Here is an 18,109-nt window from a genome sequence, read left to right as displayed (position 1 = left end):
CTGTTGCTGGTGGTGGCTCTAGAGCTGGGCTCCCAGCCGGCAGATACCACTCTCCAGCTGTCCAGCTCTGAAGGCAGCGTTGCCGCCAGCAGCAGTGCAGAATTAAGGGTTACAGCACCACAACTCCCCCTACAACAACCTTGCGACCTCCCCCCCACCCCACAAGTCCTTTGGGGGTCAGGACCCCTAGAATTACAACAACGTAAAATTTCCGATTTAAATAGCTGAAATCATCACATTTATTACTTTTAAAATCCTATGACCCAATTGACCAAAATGGACCATGAATATGGTAGGGCCCTAGCTATAAACTCTCACCAGACGTGAGCAAGCACACAAGGTCTCCTATCCAAGCCCTGTGCAGCCCCACCCCTACTTAGCTTCTGAAAGCAGGCATGTTCAGGGTGGCACGGCCAGAGATAGAAAACAAGGTGGAAAATTATAAATCTTTATGTAGTTACAAGAATCCCTGAGAGAGGCCGTCACGATGGGCTTTATTCACCATGGCCCTGCACAGTGTGCAATTATTCCTCCCTGTGCAAAGTGGGTGTCAAACGGTACCAAATAACAATGGTAGCATTTTACACTCACTTTGCACTTTAGCAAACAACTTCATAAGGTGCTAAGTCTGGAGCACAGGATCTGGTCCAAAACGTGACTATAGCTGGCCGCGTGGTAACAGTGATCATAATATAATTAAATTTAAGATTCCTGTGGTGGGGAAAACACCAGAGCAGCCCAACACTGTAGCATTTAAACCCCTATGAGGTTTTAACTTTTCATCCGGATTTGGGACAGAAAGATTTATCGTCAACTGGAACTTTTACACAGGCTGGAGCTTCTCTGTCCTGGCCAGCTCCACTGGTGACCCCCCTCCCTCTCTCTGCGCCTAGAAGGCAGGGAGCAGGGTCCGCACCCTCTTTGCTATTGGAACCCGGTATGGAAAAGGTTAAGAATCACCGGATTAGACACTAAAGTAGGGATTTTCCACCATGGTGTCTGGCTTATGCAGTGTATTAACCATCTCCTTGTGCAAAAGCGTTTGGCACAGGAATGCTTTAGTCCTGATTTTCCTCCTCCCTCCAGACTGCAGTGGGGAAATGAAACCAAACACAATGAAATTTGCTGGAGCACTGGATTCTGTTAAGACTCTGAGCCTTGTTGCCTCTGCTGCTCTGGAACTAAGAAAAAAACCATGTGAGCAAACTCCCCTGCCTATTCCACACCCAGCCCAGCCATCAATCTCCTGTCTCCTCCCCACTAACACGCAGTCTTTGCATGCGCTGCCTTCACAGGCAACCACCAAGATCCTCATTTATAACCAGCCCCCCAAGAAGCAGCTGCCTTTCTGCCCAGGCTGTGACGGCAGGCCGAAGATGAAGGCTTTTCTTCTCACCCTGCTGGTGGCGGTTCTGTGTGTGGAACAAGGTGAGATGCTGCTAATGATTCCTCTGTGCCTGAGAGAGAGCCAGGGAAGCAGCTAGAAATGGGGGGGCAGAGGGGGATTTTTGCAGCACCGTTGGCAAAGATTCTACCTTGAAGTGGGAGCTGGCACTTCTGCAAACCTCCCTTTGCAGCCAGCCGCTTGGTAGTGCGAACAACGGCTGGTGCGGTGGCTGTCTTTTGAGCACTAGCTTGTGTGGATGTAATAAAAATAGCTCAGTGCAGGCATAGCAAGTTATCTCCATTTCATGATGCTTAGGGGGATGCAGTGCTCTGGGTGCAAGAGGGAGCACACTTCTGTGGATCTGAGCTCCTTCCAACAGCAGCATGTCTTGAGAGGCTTAGAGGGAGATGGGGGGGGGGGGGTGACTAGCCCTAGAGACCTGTCTAGTCATCTCTTAAAGAAATCTTTTATCCGGTTATCCTCTGAGCCAGGCTCTTTTACTCAGGGCGATCAGGGCTTCTCAGCATTGCTTTCTTGCAACCATAATTTTGCAAGTCCTTCTCGTGTAATCAGCTAAAAACATAAGGGTCTGATTGATCCCAGATACAGTGGAGTAAATCAGGAGTCACTGCACTGAATTCAGTTAAGCTGGCGCAGTGGAGCATCGGCACAAGTGAGATCAGACTCAGGCCCTGCGTTCTTACAATGCTGCAGTGGAATCCCAGTAATATTGGACGGGGGGTCACAGCCGTAGGTTCTGGTGGGAAGAGCCACTGGTTGATTCTTAATGGAGGATAATTTTACTCCTCCAACTCTTCCTGATTCATCTGGTTTTAAAAAGAAGGAGGTCTGGGGCAGTTTGATACTTGGATGGGAGACCTCCAGGGATAAAAGGTGTTTGTGGAATGGGCTTTTATTTGTTTTGTTTTTTTGTCACAAAACCTAGGAAGAACCGGCTCGGTTATTAACCAATGAATGTTCACTTGTTGGAAGATGTCCCCATTTATAGTCTCCCAGATGCTGTTGTTTTTTGATCGTCTGTACAAACATATTAACCCCCTCTCTTACTGTTTACTCACATTAACGTACATGAATAAGTCACCCCAAGACCTGCACCAGGTGCCAGAATAAATTACAGCCTGAGCCCAAGGAAACTGACCAGCTCCAGCCACCTGGGTTTCTGGTTCTGTGGGGTCCAGAGTGAGAAACAACTAGTTGGTTTCTCGCTGCTCTTAAGAGGGCAACTACAATGATCTTAGCCGCCCCCTCTAGATACTCACTCCGGATCCCACACCGCAGTAGCTAAGCCCATCGTGATGTCAACAAAGTGGGTACAAAGAGTGTGTTGTTTTCCCAGATCAAATTAAGCCCAGAGCATGAGAGAAATCTGCTGGCCCCTGTGCCTGGACAGTAGACACCCTTCGCCAGGCAAATGCTTTTGAAGGAGAGCAGTGGCTGCGCGGAGAACGCAGACAGCTGGTGTGGGCGGTAATGGCTTGATTCAAAGCCCAGTGATGTCAGCGGGAGTCTTTCCACTGACTGCACTGGGCTTTGGGTCGGGGTTTGAAACCCTTGGCCGAGCTCTGCTCTTTGCAAGGTCAGATTGCACAGGTCTTATCTGAGACATTTCATTAGGGCTGTGTTGTAACTCACGAGTTCTTCTCTAGTCGCTGAGCACCGAAAGCTTAAAATACTGGCACTAGAAAAGGTTCAGAAAAGGGCAACTAAAATGATTAGGGGTTTGGAACGGGTCCCATATGAGGAGAGATTAAAGAGGCTAGGACTCTTCAGCTTGGAAAAGAGGAGACTAAGGGGGGATATGATCGAGGTATATAAAATCATGAGTGATGTGGAGAAAGTAGATAAGGAAAAGTTATTTACTTATTCCCATAATACAAGAACTAGGGGTCACCAAATGAAATTAATAGGCAGCAGGTTTAAAACAAATAAAAGGAAGTTGTTCTTCACGTAGCACACAGTCAACCTGTGGAACTCCTTGCCTGAGGAGGTTGTGAAGGCTAGGACCATAACAGCGTTTAAAAGAGAACTGGATAAATTCATGGTGGTTAAGTCCATTAATGGCTATTAGCCAGGATGGGTAAGGAATGGTGTCCCTAGCCTCTGTTTGTCAGAGGGTGGAGATGGATGGCAGGAGAGAGATCACTTGATTATTGCCTGTTAGATTCACTCGCTCTGGGGCACCTGGCATTGACCACTGGTACTGGGCTAGATGGACCTTTGGTCTGACCAGTACGGCCGTTCTTATGTTCATGTTCTAAGATTCTTCCCCTGGCAAACTCTTCCATTATCTGATTGGTGGCAAGTGGTTTTTCCTCTTGCATTGCTTAGTCACAGCCGCTTAAATAATTCCTCCCTCTTCATTATGTTTTCTATTTTTAGACATTTTTCATGAGCCCGTTGTTTCTGTTTTTCCTCTATAATGTACTTATTAGTACTGGCATTTGACTTGGTGCCGTGTGACATTTTGATGTAAAACTAGAATGATAGAACATTAGCCTGGCACACATTGACTACGGCCACGTCTGCCCTAGAGTGCTTACAGCGTCACAGCTCTACCGATGCTGCTGCACCTCTGTAAGATCTCTCCTGTAGCTGCTGTCTGCCGACCGGATAGAGCTCTCCCCTTGACAGAATTAAACCACCCACAATGAGTGGTTGTAGCTGTGTGGGTGGGTGAGCGACATAGCGCTGTTCACACTAGCAGTTAGGTCAGTGTAATGTATGTCTGTCGGGCGGGGGGGAGCGGTGTTTTTTCACAGCCGTGAGCAGCGTAAATTTTGCTGACATAAGTGGTAGTGTAGACCTGGCCTAAAAGCTGGCTAACTGATAGGTGTCAGAATGTAATTATGAATGGGGAATGGTCAATGAGTGGGTGTGTCTCCAGTGGGGTCCTGCAGGAATCAGTTCTTGGACCTACGCTATTGAACATTTTTATCAATGACCTGGAAGAAAAGAACATCATCACTGATAAACTTAGAGGTGACAGAAAAACTAGGGGAGTGGTAAATAACGAAGAGCTCAGGTCACTGATAGAGAGCAATCTGGATCGCTTGGTAAGCTGGGTGCAAGCAAACAAGATGTGTTTTCATACGGCTAAATGTAAAGGTCTACATCTAGGGACAAAGAATGTCGGCCATATTTACAGGAGGGGGGGACTCTACCCTGGGAAGCAGTGACTGAAAAAAACTCTGGGAGGCCATGGGGGATAATCTGCTGAACATGAGCTCCCAGTGTGACCCTGTAGCCAAAAGGGCTAGTGTGATTCTTGGATGTATAACGGGAATTTTGAGTAGGAGTACAGAGGTTATTTTACCTCTATATTTGGCACTGGTGCGAGCGCTGCTGGAATCCTGTGTCCAGTTCTGGTGTCCACAATATAAGAAGAATGTTGGTAAATTGCAGAGGGTTCAAAGAACAGCCATGAGAATGTTTAGGATTAGAAAAGGACCTCAATGTATTTAGCGTAACAAAGAGAAGGTTAAGGGGTGGTTTGATCACAGTCTGTAAATGCCTGCACAGAGAACGAATACTCAGGGGCGGCTCTAGCTCTTTTGCCGCCCCAAGCACGGCAGGCAGGCAGCCTTCAGCGGCATGCCTGCGGGAGGTCCCCAGTCCTGCGGATTCGGCGGCTTGCCTGCGGGAGGTCCCCGGTTCTGTGGATTCAGCGGCATGTCAGCGGGAGGCCCGCCAGTCCCGCGGCTTCGGCATACCTGCCACCAAATTGCTGCTGAATCCGCGGGACCGGCGGACCTCCCGCAGGCATGCCGCCGAAGGCAGCCTGACTGCCGCCCTCGCAGGGACCGGCAGGGCGCCACCCGCGGCTTGCTGCCCCGGGCACGCGCTTGGAGCGCTGGTGCCTGGAGCCGCCCCTGCAAATACTTAATAATAGGCTCTTCAATCTAGCAGAGAAAGCGATATCAATATCCAATGACTGGAAGTTGAAGCTGGACAAATTCAGACTGGAAATAAGATATAAATTTGTAACAGCGAGAGTAATTAACCATTGGAACAATTTACCAAGGGTCATGGTGGATTCTCCATCACTGGCCAATTTTAAATCAAAATTGGCTGTTTTTCTAAAGGCTCTGCTCTAGGAATTGTTCTGGGGGCAGTTCTCTGGCCTGTGTTTTATAGGAGATCAGCCGAGATGTTGACAATGATCTTATGAATCTGTGACTCTAGTACAGACATTGTTTATTGTACATGTTACAGGAGGAGGCAGAAGCCACAGTTATGATTCAGGGCCCATTTTGCCAGCTTAGAAACACATTAAAAAGCAGTCCCTGCCCTGGAGAGTTTACAGTCTAAAGTAAGACTCAGTGTAATAAGTGGGTTGAACACATGATTGGATGGAGGCTGGGTTAGGGTTGCTGTGTTAGGAACGCAGATTAGCCCAGAGAAATTGGACAGTTTCAAATCAAGGACGTTTTAAAAATGCACCTATAAATATATCAGAAATATTGAGATCAGTAATTGCTATGGGCATGAATACAACAATGTTGTAAATTGCACCTACCTACTCAACACGAGTATTTGGAATTATGATAAAGAATTCATTTTCACTCCTCTTTAACCATGTTTGCCAGTGTAGCGCTGGGAGAGGGAGTGGTGCTGGATTTTATCCTGGCTCACACATCCTCAGAATTGTTTAAATGTGATCATAAAATGGTTATTAGTGAGAGGAAGGATGATCCGGTAGATCGGGCCCTAGAGTAGGACTTGGGAGACCTAGGTTTAAATTCCTGTTCTGCTACAAACTCCCTGCATGTCCTTGGGCAAGTTACTTAGCCTCGCTGTGTCTCAGTTTCCCTATATGTAAATACAGGGGTGTTGTGAGGGTAAATACGTTAAAGATTCTGAGGTGCTCAGATGCTATGGTGTGTGTGTGTGGGGGGGCTGTATAAGAACCCCTGTTAAGAGCTAGGTTAGTGGTGATGAGTAAACAGGAGTGATCCAGGTTAAATTTGTGGCACTGATGGTTAAAAATGCAAACTGAACAAAGACCATCTGCCTTAGAGTCACCGAGGGACAATCAATGTGGAATCTCTGTGATGCCATTTGTACTGACTCAGAATTGAACCATCAAATTAATTCACTGATTCATGGGCTCCTCGGAGGACCGTGCCGTCTGAGGCTGTGTCAATGGGAGGCTTTTCTCTGGCTTCCATGGGATTTGAATCAGACCTGTGGCTCTGTAATCCTGCCAGGTAGCTGCAGTTTAAACTGCTCTGCAGACTTGCTAGGAAACCAGCCCCTTCCTTCGGGATCAGGCAGTGACATTTTGACCTGATGATGCAATGCATGTAACTATATATTCTTGCGAGGAAGTGATGGGGGTGGAGCTGTTTGAAAACCGGTCTCGGCTTGTTATAGCTGCATTCTCCAGACCTCCCACTCATGCCGTTCAATTAGTCTGTCTTAATAAAGCATCTGTTGATTTTTCTGCTTTGACCCTGGACTCCTAGTAGCCTTAGTCCTGAACCAGGACTGCATTACGCCAGGTGCTGTATAAACACAGCACAAAGAGCTTACACTCTGGGTGCTCAGTAATAATGAACAGTGACCCCCAAAGTGCACATAGCTGTTCGAGTGCGCCAGGCCAATAAGCCAATCATCACAATGTCTGTATTAAAAAAATGATGGAACCATCAAGATGCACCCATGCCTGTGTTCAGCCGCTGATCAGAGCCCAGCTCTCCTGCCTTTGCTCACTTTACTGAGGAGCATTTCAAAATCTTGCCCTTCTTTTCATCAGACAGACAAGAAGCAGAATAGAAGGTGCTGGCTTCATGGAGGGTCCGGGAGCCGTCGTGCTGCTGGAGGGGGTGACAGGTTCCCCCTGGGGTGCCACCTGGGACTGGGGTACCATTTGTGACAGTGTACCCCATAAGGCTTTATGCGGGGGTGCTCATAAATGTATGTATGATATAACTGGAATAGGGTTTTGCTACATATGCCGTGTAACATATCTATGTAAAGGTTATGATCTACTGGTTATGTTCATCCTAGTTGTATGCAGGCACCATTTGTGTGTTCAAAGTTATGAACATTGGTTGTATAATTGCTTGATTTTTAAGTAGCCTTAGTTAGAACATTTGGTCACTTCTTGGGAAAGGAATATGCAAATTAAGTGCTCAGTCAGGAAGCACTTAACAGACAAAAGAGCTTGGAAGACTCCAATCCACATAAGAAGTCTACCTGAGGATGTTCAAAGTAGTATGTGGGTAATGGCTGCTACCTGCAAGTCCTGAGTCATGCATGGGCATGTGACTTGCCCATGTGATTCCGAATCTCCATTTTGTGACTGGATTCTACACAGGGTGAGGAGGGGGTCTCCACCCACAAGAGAAAGTCTATTTAAACCCTTGGGAGACCCCTCCATTTTGTCTTCAGCTGGCTAAAGAAGGAGCCTCTCAACCCCCCAGGATACTTGAAGGAAACTGGAACAAAGGACAGTAACTAGAGGGGGTGTGAGTGATTGCTGGACCCAGGCTAAAAGGAGATTAGTCTGTAAAAGGGAGCATGCGGGAACTGGTGAGGATCTTATCTGTATTTAGTTTGATTAGACATAGATTTGCACATTTTATTTTATTTTGCTTGGTGACTTACTTTGTTTTGTCTGTTAATACTTGGAACCACTTAAATCCTACTTTCTGTATTTAATAAAATCACTTTTTAATTAATTATCCCATCTCCTAGAACTGGAAGGGACCCTGAAAGGTCATTGAGTCCAGTCCCCTGCCTACACTAGCAGGACCAAGTACTGATTTTGCCCTAGATCCCTAAGTGGCCCCCACAAGAATTGAATTCATAACCCTGGGTTTAACAGGCCAATGCTCAAACCACTGAGCTATCCCTTCCCCCACTTTTGACTTATTAATTAACCCAGAGTATGTATTAATACCCAGGGGAGCAAACAACTGTGCATATCGCTCTGTCAGTGTTATAGAGGGTGAACAATTTATGAGTTTACCCTGCATAAGCTTTATACAGGGTAAAACGGATTTATCTGGGTTTAGACCCCATTGGGAGTTGGGCATCTGAGTGGTAAAGACAAGCACACTACTGTGAGCTGTTTTCAGATAATCCTGCAGCTTTGGGGCAAGTCATTCAGACCCTGGGTCTGTGTTGGAGCAGACGGGAGTGTCTGGCTCAGCAAGACAGGGTGCTGGAGTCCTGAGCTGGCAGGGAAAACAGGGATAGAAGTAATCTTGGCACATCGGGTGGCAGCTCCTAAGGGGGTTTCTGTGATCCAGCCCATCACACCATTGACCACTGACCTGCCAGCCTGGGCTCCCTTTACACTGTACTGCTGTGACCAGCCTGCCAAGCCCTCTCCTAGGCTCCAGTCTGCACATTCTCCAGCACACACACAGGTGGGGACACACCCAGCTGCAGTTACATGCAGACGCTGCGATCAACTCTGCATGGGAAGGCTCCAGGTAAGGAACTGGCCAGATACTCAGGCAGGCAACCCCCTCTGGAGTGTAAACTGAAAACTATTCCGTCTTGCGCTGCACAGGGAACTGTACAGCATTAGCTCATGAAATTCACCCCCTCCCTCAGTGCGGAGAGGAGTATACAACAACTGTCTGTCCCAAGTTATGACTCCCTCACCCTGTTTTTAGACAAAGCAAAAACAAGTTTATTAACTACAAAGGATAGATTTTAAGTGATTATAAGGTATAGCAAATGGATCAAAGCAGATTACCTAGCAAATAAACAAAAATGCAATCTAAGCTTAATATACTAAATATGAACAGCAGATCCTCACCCTAAGTGATGATAAAAGCAGGCTGAAGATTCTTAAGGGACAAGCTGCACTTTCTTACAGCTTGGAATCCCCAGGTGTTCCATTCATAGGCTAAAAATCCCTTTAGCCTGGGTCCAGCACTTCCCCCAGTTCAGTCTTTGTTCCTCGGGTATTTCCAGGAGTCTCTTTGGGTGTGGAGTCAGTGAAGAACCTCAGTGATGTCACTCCCCTGCCTTAAATAGCTTTTGCATATGGCGGGAACCCTTTGTCTGAAAGCTTGGTTCCCACGCCAGTCTGTGGAAAAACACTGATATCTGTTACGAATTATACCTTTAAGACACATACAGTTCGTTCTAGGCCGAGGCACGTAACACAAACTTACCACTGCAGAGTATTACACAGCCAAGCCAAAGTTTATTGCGCCCGGGCGTGGGACCGTCCTACTAGTGAGGAGGGACCCCATACATTGTTTACAGCCAAGCTATATACAAAACGAAAGGCATGCAAGCCTTGTGCAACGTAAGTTTTAGCCAATGTACAAACATATTTTTTATTTACCACCTATTCCCGCTGGACACTCTCCCCGTGCTGACCAGTGTAGCAATGTGCTAGGAATTACTTTCCTCAGGAGGGCCTTAGGTCTGCAACTTACCACAGAAGGCAATTCTTGGCATTCCTTATCTCTGTTTCCAGATGTCTCCCTTCTTTCCCCGCCCTGGGTCCTGGTACATGCTGTATCTACTTGTAACTGATAATAGCCTTAAACCATAAGAAGCAGTTGCTTAAGCTAATTTTCCTTAACATATCCCAAGATGGAGTCCAGCATCAGGTGACTTGGTCACATGTCCCTGTGGTGTCATAGCAGCCATGAGTGGGAGGTTGTCTGCAGCGTCTTCAGGAAGGTCTCCAGGTGGGAGATGAGCCTCTTCTAAGAACTATTGTTTTCTCCAAAGGCCCTTCCCCACCCAGCTGTTCTAGTGGGCGTTCCCCAGGCATAAACACATTTGTAATACAGATACATAATCAATATTCCTAACTTAAGATACAAAAATGATAAATGCATACAAATAGGATAATCATATTCAGTAAATTATAACCTTTCCAATGATATCTCACATGACTTATCTTGCACAAAATATATCATAATTATGCCATAATCATATCAAATCTCTATGAAGAATATGGGGTGCAGCGTCACAGAGAGCAGGCTAGATCAAGGTGACTGGTGGGGGAGAGCCCGGTGTTCACCGTCTATGGCATGTATGCTGTGGGGCCAGTGGCGTAATCGTGCCTCCGCTCTCACTGGAACTGTGGGGTGTTAGTGGGTGTTGTAGCCAAAGCCAAGATCGGAGTGTGCCCTGCCCACTGCTAGGTGGTTGTGCTGGGAGAACTGGAGAAGAGGTTCTCTGCTCCCCACCTTTGCTAGGTTAGCTGCTAACTTTAAAAAATGATTAGCAGTTGAAAGAGCACTTGAGTCCCCACCTGGCCCCACTTGAGTCGTGTGAGTAAGGCACGTCCCAGTGTAAGTGAAGTAACTGCTTGTAAAATGAGTTGCATCCTCTTCTAGTGTCTGGGCCGCAGAGGATAACAGCCCACTACTGCTTCTAATTGGAGTTATTCCTTCCCTACCAGTGGTCAAGGTCTGTGTTGTGTTGCTGAAAGGCCTGAGTTCAAACTCTGCTGGTGACCCATGGAGGTGGAGGGATTGTTGCATAAAAGTGGCGAAATCAAGCCCTGGGATGAACTTAATGCTTTAGATCTTGTTTTTCCTTAACCCATCCCCTCCTTCTCTTTGTCACCTTCACGCATCACTTCCTGTCCAATTTGCACTATAAACTCTCTAGGACAGTGGTGGGCAACCCACGGCCAGTCAGGGTAATCCACTGGCGGGCCACCAGACAATTTGTTTACATTTGCATGGCTGCCTGCAGGTCCCAGTGGCTGCAGTTCGCCGTTCCCAGCCAATGGGAGCTGCAAGAAGCGGTGGCCAGCACATCCCTGCTTCCCGCAGCTCCCATTGGCTGGGAATGGTGAACCACAGCCACTGGGAGCTGTGGGCAGCCGTGCAAATGTAAACAAACTGTCTGGTGGCCCACTAGCAGATTACCGTGACGGGCCGCGTGCTGCCCGTGGGCCGCATGTTGCCCACCATTGCTCTAGGAAATGCACCGTGCCTCTCTATTTGTTTCTATGAAGCATCTAGCATGCTTCTGACACTGTAATAATAATAATAACCAAGCTTCTTTGGCAAGTCAGAATGAATTCTCTGGTCTTCCATGTGATACCCATCTATAAATAACACATCGTGTCATTCGCATTTCATTTGTCAGAGCCAGCGTGAGCTCATATCTCGAGTGCCACCCACCATCCATTGGCACCTGTCTCTTTGCAAATTAGTCCTTATAAAATATTGGACCAGCTCGAGCCAGGTAGGAGTTGTTTCCCCCATGCATATTAGCCCCGGTGCACTGTGGATTTTTGTGCCTTCCTATGAAGCATCAGGCAATGATCAATGCAGAAGGGAGGATGCTGCACAACTGGAACATATGGTCTGATCTGGGATGGCACGTCTTCTGTATGTAACAGTGACTACATAATACAGACATGGTAATCAGAGGGGACTGAACATAGGGTCTTGAACTCCAAACTGTAGGCCTGTATCACTCAAACTAAAGGACAATGCTTGTAGCTATAAGAAGGAGGTTGTTGAAATTGTTTGGAAGACCTGTAGAGGGAGGCATGCTCGCTCCCTTAGCTAGTGTCATAGAATCACAGAAATGTCATGTTGATGAGAGCTCAAGAGGTCATCAAGTCCAGCGCCCTATGCTGAAGCAGGACCAAGTAAACCTAGACCATCCCTGACAGGTGTTTGTCCAACTTGTTCTTAAAAACCTCCAATGACTGGGATTCCACAACTTCCCTTGGAAGCCTCACAGTTCAGGTTTTCTAAACTTTTTGTTGCTCCCCTCTGGACTCTCTCTAATTTGTCCACCTCTTTTGGTGACCAGAACTGGACACAGTACTCCAGCTGAGGCCTCACCAGTGCCAAATAGAACAGGACAATTTCCTCCTCTGTCTTACATACACCACTCCTGTTACTACACTCGAGAATGATATTAGGCTTTTTGAAACTGTATCACATTGTTGACTCATATGCAATCTGTGATCTACTATAACCCTCAGCTCTTTTTCAGCAGTACTAGCACCTATTGTTCCCTATTTTGTAGCTGTGCATTTGATTTTTCCTTCTGAACTGTAGTACTTTGCACTTAACTTCCTTGAATTTCACTTTGTGAATTTCAGACCAATTGTGTAATTTGTCAAGGTCATTTTGAATTCTAATCCTGCCCTCCAAAGTGCTTGCAACTCCTCCCAGCTTGGCATCATCTGCAAATGTGATAAGCATACTCTCCACTCCATCACTCAAATTATTAATGAAGATCTTGGACAAAATCGGACCCAGTACTGGCTCCTGTGGGACCCCACAGGATTTGCCTTCCCAGTTTGACACTGAACCATTGATAACAGTCTTGCAATCAGTTGTGCAACCGCCTTATAGTAATTTAATTTAGAACACCTGCCTTTACTTTGCTTATGAGAATGTCATATGGGACTGTGTCAAAATCAAACTATATCACACCTACTGCTTTCCCCCTATCCACTAGGTTAGTTATCAAAGAAGGAAAATAGGTTGGTTTGGCATGATGTTTCCTTGAGAAGTCTATGGGGTTTTTTTTCTTTTTTTTTTTTATAACCCTATTACTCTATCTATAACATTATGGCTGTGGAATGGAACATGCTGAGAAATTATTTACAAATTGGTGTCACAGAGGGTGTTGGGGGAACTTTTCAGAGGCATAAATAGCAGTTGGATGCCCAGCAGCCATTTCTGCCTTTGAAAATTTGCTCCTCTGTGTTTTGGATCCAATCGTGAAGTCTGGCTTTAACGAGAGTTTGGCCTGAAATACCAGCTGAGAACATCAGAATATGGTCCATTTTGATATTCATTTGCAGCAGGTGACAGAGATGGAGATTAGAATCCTAGAAGATTAGGGTTGGAAGAGACCTCAGGAGGTCATCTAGTCCAACCCGCTGCTCAAAGCAGGACCAATCCCCAACTAAATCATCCCAGCCAGGGCTTTGTCAAGCCGGGCCTTAAAAACCTCTAAGGATGGAGATTTCACCACCTCCCTAGGTAACCCATTCCAGTGCTTCACCACCCTCCTAGTGAAATAGTGTTTCCTAATATCCAACATAGACCTCCCTCACTGCAACTTGAGACCATTGCTCCTTGTTCTGTCATCTGCCACCACTGAGAACAGCCGAGCTCCATCCTCTTTGGAACCCCCCTTCAGGTAATTGAAAGCTGCTATAAAATCCTCCCTCACTCTTCTCTTCTGCAGACTAAATAACCCCAGTTCCCTCAGCCTCTCCTCCTAAGTCATGTGCCCCAGCCCCCTAATCATTTTCGTTGTCCTCCGCTGGACTCTTCCAATTTGTCCACATCCCTTCTGTAGTGGAGGGACCAAAACTGGATGCAATACTCCAGGTGTGGCCTCAACAGTGCCAAATAGTGTGGTATAATCACTTCCCTCGATCTGCTGGCAGTGCTCCTATTAATGCAGCCCAATATGACGTTGGCCTTCTTGGCAACAAAGGCACATTGTAAACCAGGAACAAATAACATATTCCTGCAAGCCTCTAACATGGGGTGTGTTTTCCTTTTGCAGCTCACTCACTGGTGTGCTTTACCTGTAAGGATGCATCCTCCAACTGGGAGTGTCTGGGATCAACTATATGTCAAAGTGATGAAAACTACTGTGTGACCACGTATGTTGGTGCAGGAATTGGTAAGTTTGGGCATGTTCTGCCTATTATCTTTCCATAGCACTTTCCCAGATGACGTGCTGCTCCCGTTCCAGATCACTCGGTTTTCCTTCCTGCTTCTGCTGGAAGGATGAGACATGGCTGATGTGGAATTGGGGAATCACTCCTTGAAACCGAATGGCAGGAGACTTTTGCTGGGACACACCAAGGTAGTGGGAGCCCCTTTGCTCATTAGTGAGGTTTGCACAGGAGTGAATGACTGATAGGAGGGCGGTGCAGGCAATGTCAGGCTTCTTGTATCAGGGGGTAGCCGTGTTAGTCTGTATCTACAAAAACAATAAGGAGTCTGGTGGCACCTTAAAGACTAACAGATTTATTTGGGCATAAGCTTTCGTGGGTAAAAACCTCACTTCTTCGGATGCACCGAAGGCTTCTTGTACATGAATGGGGGGCTCTATATCTACCCCTCCAGTGTTGTCTGAAGTCCTGAAATGAGTTTCTTTGTAGCCCAGTCCTGCAGCTGCTCTCCAGCCATGCAATGATTTAAGCACCAAACGTCTGATGTTCTGGTGCAAGGTTCCACTATTGGCATGTGCAAGTGAGAGAATTTGCCCGTTCCAATCCCAGTGCCTGGCTGGTTGTGCATGCACAAAAGGAGGCCGGGTTGAAGCCTTTTTGGGTATATTGGTGTCTGCTGCTTAATGAGCTGTGCTGTGACCTGACTACTACCAGCTCGTTAAAGCTCTGAGGCTCAATAGCAGGAGACAGGACTCAGTCACCTCTGGGCTGCATCCCCACAGCCCTCCCTGAACTCCCAAAGCCCTGTCCCAGCATGCAGTGGGCAGAGTGTGACAATCTGGAATGGATTCTCAGGGTTCTCTGGCTGTTCCCACGTCCTGGCCAGGAATCTGAAGAGGATGTTCCCAGATGGTTACATACGGGTCTGTAACTGCTAGGAAGAGACTGTTTTCATGGTATATAATAGCAGTAGTGACTTCTAAAGGCTGGGCATTCACTGGCAGAGCTAAGGCTGTGAGGCTATTAACTGCTGAGAAATAGCCTCCTCTCAGGATTGCTTAGCTACATCAGTACAATTATCTCCTTTGCAGAGCTAAGGAGCTCCTGTCCGAACTCTGGGCAACATTTTAATCTTGAGTCTCTTTCTCTTGTTTGTTTTTCTGATTCAGGTGGACATTCCGGGCAGAGCATCTCCAAGGGATGTGCTTCAGTTTGCCCCAGCGGTGGGATAAACATAGGGATAGCAGCCGCCTCTGTTTCCTGCTGCAGTTCTTTCTTGTGCAACACCAGTGGGGCCACCAGCGTGAAAGTCAGCTACTCGGTGCTGGCCATGGCGATCTTGGCCAGCTTTGTCTATATCAAGGCTGGACTGTGATCGGGCCAGGAAAAAAACCCATGATGCCCTGAAGAACCTGCTCAAGCTTCTCCAACGAGACACCAAACCTCCCTCTGTGCAAAGCTCTACTGGGGTTACCAATGGTGCCCTTTCTTCCAAACTCTCTCTCAGATCCCATTAGACAATACCTGCCCTCTTCCCGTTCACAAGGAAATCCCGCTGCTGTCACTGGGTGCCCCTCTGTGCCTCTCAGCAGATCTGGATTGCTGCTCCCATGGTTTGGGTGCAGGAGGCCTGGGAAGCTCAACTGAAGAGTGCAGCCCCACTGGGGAGATGCCCGCTTGCACTCTTGACCCATCAGGAAATGGTGGATAATGTTGGCAGGGTTTCTGCTTTTATACCTGTAGTCCCAGTTGATGGGGCTGATTAAAAAAAGGTCAGGGCTACCAGAAAATGTTTATCCCAAACCACCTTCAAAGTGGAATACATAAACACCCCTGCCTCTTGTTACTGCAGAGACATTTCCCATCCACGTCAGGCTAGGGATCAGCGCCAGACTGACTGCTGGGAAGGCATGATCCAAAACCAAACCTCAGATACATTCACCCCCGGTTGGATTCTGTTTTTTACATTGTTTTCTTTATTCTGCTCCTTGTCTCACTTTTCTTATGTAAAATGAATGCAGTGCTCGCACTGTGAGCATCACAGCTGAATAAACACCTTCCTGTTCTTGCCTGAGCCCAGATGTATTGTGTGTCTCTTTGCTTGCTGGAAAAACAGGGTGTGTGAGGTGCCCTGAGCCGAAAGATCAACTCATGGGTGCGGCACAACTGCTCCTTGGGACAGCTGCTCTGTGGTTCTCAGCAGCGCCGTCTCTCTTGTCACTTTTCATCCTAACACAGACCTTTACCTCCCATGCCTGCCCCCATCCCCCCTCCAGTATGGGCCCTGAGGAACGAACACTTGAGTTGATTATTCACCTGATCTCAGACCAGATGCTGCCTTGTATCACTGTACTCCCTAAAAGCCCTTTTGGATTCAGTCCGTATGTCTGAGGCTGGACAGGATGAAGCGTGAGTCTGGTCTACCATAGACGTGTCATATGGGACTGGAGCAAACACTATGGGAGCAAAACTACTGTGGGGTCAGTCTTTACGTTAGATATTAGCGTCTCTCCGATTCCTGCCTTCCATCGTCAGTGAGTGGTGACGGAAAACCCTGAGGCTATATTTAAAAACAGCCATAATGAGCAAGCTCCTTTAACCCCTTGTTGTCATCCCAGAGTCAGGGCCGGCTCTAGCTTTTTTGCTGCCCCAAGCAGCAAAAAAAAGCGCCGCTCCCCAGGCCCCCCACCCGAACTGAGCGCTGGGCCGCCCCCCCCCGCCGAGTGCTGCCGGAACCCCCCCAGAGCACCGAGCCCCGCGACGCCCCCCGCCGCCGGAGCCCACCCCCGCCCCCTGCCAAGCGCTGCCGGAACTCCCCTCCAGCGCTGCGCCCGTGCCGCACCCCCCCCCCCCCGAGCGCCGAGCCCCGAGCCCCGCGCTGCCGGAGCCCGCCCCCGCCCCCTGCCGAGTGCCGCCGGAACCCCCTTCTAGCGCCGTGCCCGCGCCGCCCCCTCGCCAAGCCCTGCGCAACCGGAGCCCGCCCCCCCTGCGCCGTGCCGCCAGAGCGCCCCCCCAGCCGTGGAATGCCGCGCCGCGCTCCCCCCGCCGCCCCTTACCAGGTGCCGCCCCAAGCATGTGCTTGGGTGCCTGGTGCCTAGAGCCGGCCCTGCCCAGAGTGCCCCCATGCGGGCAGGTGTGGTGTTGCAGGCGAGCCCTTACTTTGTTTTCCCCTCACCCAGGGTAGTGGCAAGTCCAAACAGCCTGTTAAATGCTAAAGAGCACCCCCTAGTGGCGGGTGTCATTTATTAACAGAAAAGCCCAGGCAGAACATCAACAAATTTTCACCCCAACATCCCGGCAGGTGAGTAGGTCATCTTAGTCCATGTCCCTCACCTAAATCCTATGTTCTCCTCTACCCAGGATGTTTCCCCAGGGTTCCAGTCTGCCCTGGGGTTCTGCCTGTTGCCCCTGCTGGAGTAACATCCTTCTCTGGAGCCAGTGGGTCAGGGAAGTCCATCTGCTGTGACTCTTCCCCAGGGAAAGCAGATGATCCATGTGAGGCCGGGCTTTCAACCTGTGTCTGGGTGACCACCAGCTGAGACCAGGTCCTTTAGGGTGCCTGCAGACTGCCGTCCTCTACCTAGAAGGTGCCCGTCTTCATGAGCACCTCTTAGAGGCTCATTTTCCAGAGAGCCGTGCTCAGCCCTCTGCCTCAGGTTTCTCCTGCAAGCTGCCCTCTACTCCAGAGGAGCCTCCCATCTCCCATTGGAGCTGCCCTCTAACTGCGCATGGGGAACCTTTATTAATCAGCCACCCGGGGCAGCCAATCATCCCCTGGTGGGACTTTTATCAGGCAGTCAGGGGAAGACTGGGCCTTGGTTCCCCATAAAGAGCAGCTAACCCCATGACACCCCTTGAGCCAATTCCCCTTGCATCTTACAATGTAGCGGGCCTGATCCTTCCTCGAATGAGTCAGAGTTTTCAGGATCGGGCCCTGGGTAGGAAAGGAACAAAGATGGGATAAATGGAAATTGATGTCAAACAGTTTGTGCACTGCTGTCATTTCAGACATTGGGGTTTCTGGAAGTTGGCCACTGAGGCACCCGCAGAATACAGGACATCCCCTTGGTTGCATGGGCCCACCCCCACCAGCGTGACCCTGT

General features: G+C 48.4%; 1 protein-coding gene across 1 annotated transcript in view; it reads left to right on the top strand.

Moving 5' to 3' along the window:
* Nucleotides 1–16,080, top strand: part of LOC103305872 (lymphocyte antigen 6E-like) — a 31,434-nt gene extending 15,354 nt beyond the window's left edge. The window contains exon 3 of the mRNA XM_065586339.1: nucleotides 15,176–16,080. Coding sequence (XP_065442411.1) covers nucleotides 15,176–15,381 — 206 coding nt within the window. The 3' untranslated portion in view covers nucleotides 15,382–16,080. The remainder of the gene's footprint in view (nucleotides 1–15,175) is intronic.
* The last annotated feature ends 2,029 nt before the right edge of the window (nucleotides 16,081–18,109 follow it).

Source organism: Chrysemys picta, chromosome 2 (assembly GCF_011386835.1).
Source record: "Chrysemys picta bellii isolate R12L10 chromosome 2, ASM1138683v2, whole genome shotgun sequence".
Lineage (NCBI taxonomy): Eukaryota > Metazoa > Chordata > Testudines > Emydidae > Chrysemys > Chrysemys picta.
The sequence above is the reverse complement of the archived record's forward strand: the minus strand, read 5'-3'. Positions and strand labels throughout refer to the sequence as shown.